Genomic DNA, 10,664 nt, shown 5'->3' with positions numbered 1-10,664 from the left:
GGGACAGAGCTGACCTGCCCAGGGCCTGCTTCAGCCTTGGAGCTAGGACCTCCTGCCTGGATGGCTCAGGTATGGAGGACCCTTGTCCCACATTCTAATAGAGCGCAAGTTTCAGTGACCTGGTGTCTCCATAACCCTTTTCTGGTCGGGGAGCTCGCAGCGAGGGACTTGCTCCAGTGACCCCGTCAAGGTCTCCGGAGGGGCAGGAGAGCCACACACCACTGGGCAGACCAGCCCTAGTCGGCGTCGTGGCCGAAAGCGCGGCCTCAGGAACGCGGGGCCCCGGCCTGTCTGGGCCACCGCCACATCGGAGAGGGCCGGCGGGCGATTGCCCTTCCCACGTCTCCCCCTGCCCCAACTCCGGGCCGGGGGTGGGGGGCGCCCCGAAGGGAACCGGCTCCCTTCCTCCTCCCTGGATCTTGGCCCGCGCAGCGCGGAGTTCGGACAGCCAGGAGGAGAACCTCAACGTGCCGCGCCCTCCCTCCCGCGGCTGCGGGCCAGGGCTGTGGCGGGGGTGCCCANCGCCGCCTCCCAGAGCTGGGACCCCGAGGCCCGTGTCAGGCTCCCGGGACGCGCCCCGGCGCAGGCAGCGCGCACGCCGGACGAAGCTTCAGGTAAGCGGCTCTGGTCCCCGCGCTTCTCCGCACTCCCGCGCGGGGTCTGGCGCTGCGCTTTTGGGACCAAGTCTTGGGGCGAGACGCGGCGCCAGCGCGGGAGACCGCGAGCTAAACCTGCAAGGCTGGGAGCCTCAAGCTGAACCGCGCCAGGCTGTCGCTGCGCTCCGGCGCCCTGAACACCACGGAACTATTCCCAGTAAAAGACTTCAGGCCGTCTTTGCCGGGATACCCAAATGCACCAGGGCTTGAGGCTTGCAGAGATGCTGTTGATTTGGAAATGCCCTTTGGAAAATAGCGTTGGGGAGGTGGATTTGGCTTTGGGAAGTTAAATGTAGGTTGGTATTTTTAAAAGGTTTAATTTTCTGTTTGTGTAGATGTCTTTGTGTCCGTTTGGGGCTGTCTCATGTATAGGAGACAAAGTGACTACCCACACGCTATTTTGGATGAGGGATTAATACATAATGGCAGGTGCGTGGTTCACTAGTCCATGGAAAAGAGCTACAAATCCAGTTTTAGGCTTCTACTTACTTTACCAGTATTTGGGAATTTGCCTTAAGTCATTTGAACTTATGACTTGCTTCAGAGTTGAAGGTATCAGGAATTCAATGAATTCCCGATGGGGCTTTGTAGCGGAGAATCCCCTTATCTCTGAAACCAGCAAAAGAGATTACATGATGCAGATTTTTTTTTTTAATTAGTGCAATCGTGTCTTTTTTTTTTTTTTCTAAATTTATTTCTAGGAGAGAGAGAGAGACAGCGTGAGCAGGGGAGGGTCAGAGAGAGAGGGAGTGACAGACTCTGAAACAGGCTCCAGGCTCTGAGCTGGCAGTCAGCACAGAGCTCAACGCGGGGCTCGAACCCACGAACCGCGAGATCATGACCTAAGCCAAAGTCGGACGCTTAACCGACTAAGGCACCCAGACGCCCCTGCAATCGTGACTTTTAAGTGTTTGTCTCAGCTTACTGGCATCTTCATGAATATAGTCTGTCTAGGTTTAAAATGGAAGCTTATTTCCCTCCTATATTTCCTTCTCGCCCCAACTTCCTTCTGATTTCAGTGCACTTTTTCCTGGAAAAGTACTTCCTAGTATAAGACCAGCTATTTGCTTTCGTTACCTAAACTGACCTCCCTCGGACCTGATTTGGGTTTGTCAAGATGGCCTTGGCTTTAGAGCCTCAATCTCGACCTCCTTCATGTGATCATGGATACAAACGGCACAAAATAGTTTAAGTTCTCTTCCCTTGAGCACGTAAAAAGGGTGTTCACGTTTAGGTTGTCTTTTCCAGTGCCTCAACTTGAAGGGTCCTGGTAAAATATTCCACTCAGTAGAGTAAGACGAGATAACTAGATGATCAAGTCAATGTGCATCAAATGGATAACCTTTTAACAAGTGCTTATGATAATGTTAGCACAGCGCTTGGTGATCCTGTGGAAGGTACTGTCCCACTTGTTCTCTTCTTCCACAGTCAAGTTCTCTTGCTGTTTAGTGCTCTGTAACTGGTGGTTTTATTGGTTGCTTATTTTTAACAGAGCCCAAACCTTTTTGTGGAGGTGAGAGGCACCTTGGAGAAGGGTAGGTGAGAGGCCACCTGCACTTCTGGGAGGCAAGGCCCCTGCCTGACCCGCTGTGCCACCCACCCACCCCTGGGTCATCCCAACCCCGGTCAGCCAGGCCTCAGGACTTTGAGTCATTGCAGTGCCAGTGCCTGTTTGAGAGCTCAAGATTCAAATTTCGACATAGTTAACTTGAAATCCACCAGACCCACTCTGTTCCCAAACTGCCTTCCCATTCAATTGAAACTGCTGACCTTGGGCCGCCTGGAGATGCTACAGCCTTAGAATAAAGCTGGGACTGGAAAGTTGCCGCAGTCTAAAACAGGAAATGGAAAGTTAGTTACTGAACGAAATTTTACTGACTTAGAAGTGTTCAGAGCAGCTGTGATGAAACGTGGGACGTCTGTAAATCAGAAATAATTCCCGTAGTTCTTCCCTCACTCACCATTGTTTTGTTTTGTTTTGTTTTCCTGCCTGGGGAAGTGGGTTTGTAAGACTCATAACAGGAAAAGCCACACCCAGTTAGTTTGTTGTATGGATTTTGTGTTTTTTTTTTCAAGACACTCTTAGGTGCATGGTAACTGCATTTCCTCTTCTTGAATATCTTCATAAAATTAACGTATTCAAGAGTTTCTGAATACCAGGGCTTCTGACTCATACACCAGCTCATTGTTCCCCAGTGTATCACTTGCATAAAGTTCTATTCCTATGATTTCATCCTAGTATGATTTCTGCAATGGCCAGGGTGGGTCAGGAACACCTGTGCCCACTTTAATTTGGTGTTTGGTTACATTTGCAGAGCTGCTGAAAGCAACCACTGGAGGGAAGGAAACCCATTCTGCCCGGTTCTGGGGAAGGGGCCTCTTCTGGGCCATGTCTCCCGTGGCGGCTGCTGAACCAGATGGGGTCCAGCCAGACAGGAGCGTCAGCAAGCTCATTTTCTTCCTTTTTGTCTTTGGTGCCATCCTGTTGTGTGTGGGCGTCCTGCTCTCCATCTTTGGGTTCCAGACATGCCAATACAAAACCTTCCCAGACTGCAGCATGGTGCTCAAGGTCGCTGGGCCTGCATGTGCCGCCATTGGGCTTGGGGCTGTGATCCTGGCCCGCTCCCGGGCACGACTTCAGCACCGGGAGGGACGCCTGCGAGGCAGTCAGGCGGACCCTGACCGAGCCTTCATCTGTGGAGAGAGCCGCCAGTTTGCCCAGTACCTCATCTTCGGGTTTCTGTTCTTGACAAGCGGCATGCTCATCAGCATACTTGGCATTTGGGTCCCTGGGTGTGGCTCTGACTGGGCACAGGAATCCGTGAATGAGACAGACACTACCGACATGGAGCCCCAGATCTGTGGCTTCCTGTCCCTGCAGATCATGGGACCCTTGATTGTACTCATGGGATTGTGTTTCTTTGTGGTTGCCCATGTGAAGAAGAAAAACAACTCGATGGGCCAGGATGCCTCTGAAAGTGAAGACAGACAGATTGAGAATATGGAGCCCGTCCAGGTCACTGTAGGTAGGTGGCTGTCATTCCTATGCATGCTTATAACACAGGGGCTGCAGCATCAAGGCCTCACGGGGCTGCCCTCGGGTCTGGCCTAGAAGCTCTCTTTCTTCTGTTTCCCTCATACACACATGTGCGCACGTACGCACACCTGCACACATCTGCACACATACACAGTCCTGCTGCCGTGTTAAGCCCTGTAAGAATCCTTGTACACACCATCTCCTCCCGGCAATTCCTTACTGTTTAGCAAAAGCATTGGGACATGAAGTTGTGGCCCTGACTGAGGTCACAGAGCAAATTAAGAGGAAAGTGACAGAAACTGCTAGGGTAGCCTGGGCGCCTTCTGCCATGTTAGAGACCTGCCAAGTACACTGAAACGTATGGCACTGTGTGCTGGCCATGCAGATCCTCACCCCTGGCTATCACTGGCTGGCGGTCCTTGGTAAGTCCTTAACCTCTTGTGGCCTTAGTTTACATATCTGTAAAATGAGCATTGCATTGCTGAGATTCCGTCCAGCACTAACATTCCAAGATCCGTCTGTCCCAAGTCCACCCATCTTCTCCGTTTTGAGGGGGCTTTCTGCATCGTTGCCCACGTCGTTACTCATTTGCTGTAACTTTATCGTTGGCTCCGGGGTGGAGGCGAAGTTTGGAAATAGTGGCACAGACGAAGATGAAATGTGACCGCCCCTGTCACTTCTGTTCCCCCATGGAATGCCTGGACGTGACTTTTGCGTTCTCTGGGTTCTGCAGAAGAGCTGCATTGCTATTTCCCAGAGTCTGGCCCCCTACAGAACATCAGTAGCTTTTGCCTCAGTTTCACACAACCAATGAAAAACCCCATTGCTGTTCAGTTTTGCAAATCCCTCCCCACCCTCCCTTTTTTCCCCCAGTCTCCTACTTTGGAAAGTGTAAAGCTCTCAAGCCATAGCCTTGACATCTACAAGGCTAGGCAAAGAGCATGATGGGGCAGAAACAGAGAAGGAGGGAACAGAGAAGGGGAATGTCTCCCATGTTCGGGGCTGCCTGTTGGAGGTAGCGGTATTCACAGTGCGGGTTCCCTGGACTGCCAGCCAGCCTCGCATGGCACCAGCCTTGCAGAGCAAGGGCAGACGGGTTTACAGACAAGTCCTTGAGCCATGGTTGAAGCTCCCAGCTTACTTATTTGTGTATTTATATGTTTATGGTGACCACACCAATGTTAGTTATACATTAATAATAGCTAACCCAGACACAGGGTTTATCCTGGGACCAGATAACCCATCCAGGTATTTTTCAAGGGCCTCCTCTACCAGATTCTTTCATACCTACAACAACCCAATGAGGCACATAGTCTTAGTATCTCTGCGTTAGAGACAACGAAACAGAGGCATAGGGCTATCACATGGCTTGCCGAGGACACAGACTAGCAAGGGGCAGAGCCAGGACCCCCAACCCAGGCAGGTGGGCACATATACACCATGGCCCCATATAGCCCTTCGGGAGGGCCTTGGGACACTTGGTGGCAATTCTAGTTCTGCTGGCTTCGCCTAGTGCTCTGCGTGGCCGTTATGTGACTAAGGACTCACCCTACGTTACAGATGTTCTCAGTCCTTTTGGGGAACACGGAGGGTGTAAGTAAATACACTCATTTGCTGCTTAGAGTCTTCTACTTAGTTGGGGGCAGTTCAAGGTATGCCCTTGGGGTTTATTATCAAGAGATCTTTGGGGCTCAGCCTCCCTCCTGGTGACTGGAGTTGGGGGGCAGCAGAAAGCAGAGCTGCTGGTGCTGGGACACAGTGACTCCTGAGTGATCTGGTCCTGATGCTGGCTTTTCCACTTAACCCTTGAAGTACCATTACACCTATGAAAGTGGCAGCCTAACCCCTTGGTCTTCTCTCCTTTGATATTATGGGCTTGGGTTCGGGTTTTTAGAAGTCATCCTTTTAGCATAATTGACAAGACTCTAGACATTGTCTGTCAATGACCAGTTCTGCCTTATGAGGGATTGGAGTGATAAGAGGCAGTTCTTGGCCAAGTCCCAGAGTTCAGCTGGTCCCAGAATGGAAGCCCCTCCTCCCCAGACCCATGCTTTCCCCATCACGGGCACACTCCATGCTGGGTCCTAGAAACATAAGCAAGGCTATGAGACAGGCCTCCCTTGAGGGATGTCTGCTGTCAACTCAAAGACATCAAGTTCTACGGGACATAGTGAAAGGGCAACCTGGGGGCGTCGGGACTGCTTTCCCAGAGAGCAGGTTACAAGGCTGGGGAGGGCGGGGAGCCGATGGGCAGAGGTGTGGACAAGCCCCAGAGACAGCTGGTGGCTTTGAGCACTTCCTTGTTTGTGTTGGATAGGTGACTGGCCTGCTCTAGAGGCTTATTCCCAGGGCCTTTGTTCTACGCTGTATAATTAAAGTGCACAGTCAGCCTTACTTCCTCTGACCTACAGAGACCTGCAAGAAAAATTACATGAGGGTCCCAAGATAACTATTATATGTTATCAAGGTTAGGTTAGCGATGTATATTTTAAGCTCTAGTCGCCATGTGCTTATAGGAGAGAAAGACTTAACACATTTTCAGAAGGGCTAAGTCCCCTTTGGGGAGGCAGTTGAGGCAATACGGTGGGGAGTGGCTGCCAGCCGGGAGTGTTTCATCAGACATGTGGATCAGTGCCACTTGCTGGTGGCTTGAGCTTTAAGCACCTTCGCGGGTGTGTTTAGAGCTGAGAGAGTCTGCTGTGTGGCCAGCACTGTTTCAACCACCACACAAGAATCCAGCCCTCCTGCCTGTCCTCTGAGGCAGGTACAGTAGGGATGACCTGCAGTTCACAGATGTGACAGCCAAGGCCCCCCCTTGTGTGGCAAATGGCCCCCTGGTAGCGTTAAAGAATCTTGTACTGACCTGGACAAGTGTCAGATCTGCTGCCAGTACAAACCGGTTCCCTCCCTGCAGTGCATTCAAGTCCTCTCTCCTTCTTTTTGTCTGAGCTGCCATTTGGTGCTGCTGACTTATCAGGGGCTGCCCTCTGACCTCTACGTCGTGGCGCTGCCGCACGGCTAGAATGATCTGGGCAACTCATGTGGCGCATTTCATATTGGAATTGGAGTACACATGAGAGCTTGTAGCTGCTCTCTACTGTCTCCTCCCCAAAACACGGGAAGTGCTTTGGAATGAACAGTAGCAACAGAAATGCAAAAAAAAACAAAAAACAAAAAACAAAAAAACCCACAGAAAAACAAAAAACACAAAACCCAAAAAAACCAAGCTTATCTTGAGTGTGACTTTCTTTTGTAAAGCTTTGGTGAAATGGTGAAAAACACCTGTAGAAGAGCACACACCACAGCCATGGCAATGGCAAAGACCGGCCATGACCCGGCTTGCTGTCATTTGTTCAGAGACTAAAACTGCACGTAAGAAACAAGGCTCGTCATCCAACAGCTAAGCGTTGATGAATCACAATTTTAACTTGAGAATGAGTAAGGCTTTGCAGCAGTAGACAGCCCAAGGAAGCCAAGGCTTCACAGAAACGTGTTAGCTCAGACTTGCCAGGAAATATCGGCCCACTGTTTGAAAAAATTGTGGCGACATAGAGATCACATGAAATTTACCATTTTCAGCATTTGTAAGGGGACAGTGGCATTAAGTGCCTCCGCGGTGTACTGGAACCGGCACCACTATCAAGTTCTAGGAGTTTTTCATCATCGAAGAGAAATCGCCCCCCATTAAACATTCACTCCAGTTCCGCCTTGTCCCAGCCCCTGGCTACGTCCACTCTGTGTCTCTGGGAATTTGATTGTCACACGTTTCAATTCTGGAGTTGGCATAGGTGTTTTGACCTTTCACGCGCATGGGCCAAACATAGCATTAATTTATTTTGCTCTTGCTCACGTGCTTGCATTTCCTTCTCACCTGTCTTCAACGAAATACTGTGTTTCCTTAGGTGATGCTGTGATAATATTTCCCCCTCCCCCACCACCTTACTTTCCTGAGTCTTCAGCTTCTGCAGTGACTCGAAGTCCTGTGGCTAACGGTCTGCTTCCGAATGAACACCCACCTTCGTATTACAGTATTTTTAACAATGGGTAAGACTTTGCATTTGAACTCTAAGAGTAAGCATGTTTAACTTGCTCAGGCCTGTGCCTGAGCTCAGGCCAAATTAGTTTTAGGGCGCGGTACAGGAATAAACATTACAGTGGGAGGATCATTTGTGCTGACCTTATATCAGAATTATTGCCTTAATATTAACAGTACCTTTCAGGAAACTGTGGGCAGCACATACATTAAACATGATAAAGGTGATTACGCCGGGTTAATATGAAGCCTTCTCCAGGCATCTCTATGTGCTCCCAGCATGGACAAGCCTCCAAATGTTTAACACTTTATTAGCCAGACTGAGCCCTGCGGCGGGGGCTTGTAAGGCCCCCTGCTATGGTAGGTAGGCTTCGCCGCTTTAGATCATGGGGAGATGTGGGGGTCCCTTAGGGGACGTGTTGGAGTACCTGTGTACCTGACCAAGTTTGGCTTCTCTTCTCAATATTCATTTATNTTTAGATCATGGGGAGATGTGGGGGTCCCTTAGGGGACGTGTTGGAGTACCTGTGTACACAGGTGTTCAGTACCTCATCGAGGTACTTGGGTGACTGGTTAAAATCAACTTGCACCCTGACCTGACCAAGTTTGGCTTCTCTTCTCAATATTCATTTACTCCCTGGGCTTCAGAGCCTTCTCAGATTGAATGAAGAGAAGGATGAGATTCACACTCCATCGCCCATGCTCCCCATATGCCACACATTAGAAGGCACACCTGGGGTCAGATTAAACAACATACATCTAAGTGTTTTTCCTTCCTGCAGAGGGATGCAGTTGAAGGTTTTAGAGACAGCGCCATGGGATACAAGTGGTGGTTGGTGCAGTTCCTAATGGGGAAAGGCTGGAGGTGGCCAGACTGAAGTTCACGGACGCTGAGAAAGCGGGACCCAAGAGACCCAGAGGGAATGGTGGGGATGGGTGCTGCCTTACATGGTCCTTCATGTTTAAGGCCCGCGTTCTTCTTATGCCTCAAACTGGGTGGTGAGCTGGAGATCCAACCAGAGATGGATCTAGGAATTGTCCTGTATGGATGAAGGGGAGGTTACGTTCCGGACATTTGTAGAATTCTGTTAGTGAATTTTGTATATTCTTTTCCCCAGTGATGAACTTCCCCAAGCCCTAAATAAATGTCTATTAACTTAAAAAACAACAACAACAAAAACCTTCTATTTGCTACTACCATGATTTCCTATTTACCACGGTCTGGCTTTACTTGCATTATCTCGTGTAATTCTCATAAGTAGGAGAGTAGGCATTCTTATCATCCCCATTTTACAGATGAGGATACCGAGGCTTAGCGAGGTTAAATAACTTGCTCATGATCACACAGCTAGAAGGCAGCGGAATGGAAATTTAGAGACAAGTCTGCCTGCTGGTAGAACTCACTCCAGTAACCATTCAATTTTTGGTTTGATTTAACTTTCTATTTGCATAAGTCTGTATGCCTTATGCTAGCTCTCAGAAGACAAAATGGCAGAGAAGAGTAACTCTGTGTGTGTCCCCTCATCTTGGACGGCACTGATACATTCCTACTTCGTGTCTTCTCAATGTCAAGGGAAACAAAAAGGGTGAAACTCTCTTAATGTTAGAATCAGCTGTAAGGAAAGTAGGGAGTAAGGGATCAAGATTTATCTGTAGGAAAGAGAATGTGGAAGAAATTACTCCTGAGACCCTTGCACATGCTCCTAAAAGCATATAATTAAACGTTTGAAAAGAACCTCCTATTTAACATCTGTTACTATTCTCCCCTCCTTTCTTTCTGTTCTCCTTTGTTCTTTTTAGTAGGACCCCCACTCCTGAGGGCCAAGGAGTGGCCTCTGAGAGAGATTGTGGATCTATATACACCATTTCCGGGACTCCTTCATCTGCTGGGACCTCATACACTCCTTATCTCTCCTCTGAACTGCCTCCCAGATATGAAGAAAAAGATTTCGGGGCAACCACATCCTTATCCCCATCTTCTGAGCCTTCCCCACCGTGAGCTGTGGACTCCAGTTCAATTGTACATAAAATCAATCACTATTTTATTTAATTTGTTTTGTAATAAAAAAAAATACAATGGCATTGGCTCTGTTCTGATTTCCTTGGCATTTCAGTATCAACATCAGTGGCGAACGTTCTGGATTAAGCACTCTGGACTGCCGGAGAGGCAAGGTGTCCATCAGCTGATTCTCTCATTTAGACCTACTACATTCAAGCAGGTAGATGAAGAAACAAAGGTTCCAAGAGGCTAATTAAGTTATTCCAAGTGACACTGCTTCTCAGTGGTGACGTTGGGTTTTGAACCCATCCAGCTGGGTTCTGAGAGCCAGAATGTCCCTACCCTGTGATGTCAAAGGCTGACCAGAGGCAGCTGTTAATGTTTAGCCTGGTCCATTCTGTTTCCAATGTTAACTGCTTCTAAAGCAGAGAAGCTAGGTTACTCTCCTAAGTTCTTTAGTATTTCTTCCTCTTCTTGCCTTCCCTTTCCCTGTCTTCCTTCTTCCTCCTCTTCCTCTTTTCTTTCATTTTGCAAGAAGGTAATTAGGTCGTTTATACTGGGACAGGGAGACGGCACATTGATATCCTGAGGCCTCCTTATTGTGAAATGACACTATCAGAGAAGAGATTTCTTGGGCTAACTGGGTGACTAAATTCCCCTGGAAGGATGTGCCTTTCGGTTGCAACACATCCGTGCCAGACTGCCTGGGCCACTGACTTTTATTCTTATCAGGCCACTGATGAACAACAGCATTTGAAAAGTTGGGTGCAAGGGTAAGTATTTAATTCTAGACACAAACCAGAAATAATCACTAAGCATGAGCAGTTCTACCTGGGAGAAGCTGACTTTTAGAAAATAAAAATCTGTGGGGTGCCTGGGTGGCTCAGTCAGTGAAGCGTCCGACTTTGGCTCAGGTCATGATCTCAGGGTTTGTGGGTT

General features: G+C 49.1%; 1 protein-coding gene across 1 annotated transcript; it reads left to right on the top strand.

Annotated features, from left to right (window-relative positions):
• The first annotated feature begins 528 nt into the window (after window positions 1–528).
• On the top strand, window positions 529–9,752 carry TMEM171 (transmembrane protein 171). The gene is made up of 4 exons (XM_077759832.1): window positions 529–614; window positions 2,972–3,682; window positions 7,596–7,737; window positions 9,527–9,752. Exons 2-4 carry the CDS (start codon window positions 3,046–3,048, stop codon window positions 9,723–9,725), a joined length of 978 nt encoding a protein of 325 aa, XP_077615958.1. The 5' UTR covers window positions 529–614; window positions 2,972–3,045; the 3' UTR covers window positions 9,726–9,752.
• Window positions 9,753–10,664: the final 912 nt, after the last annotated feature.

Source organism: Crocuta crocuta, unplaced genomic scaffold, assembly GCF_008692635.1.
Source record: "Crocuta crocuta isolate KB4526 unplaced genomic scaffold, BGI_CrCroc_1.0 scaffold162, whole genome shotgun sequence".
Classification (NCBI taxonomy): Eukaryota; Metazoa; Chordata; class Mammalia; order Carnivora; family Hyaenidae; genus Crocuta; species Crocuta crocuta.
Note: the sequence above shows the minus strand (reverse complement) of the source record. Positions and strands in the feature narration are given on the sequence as shown.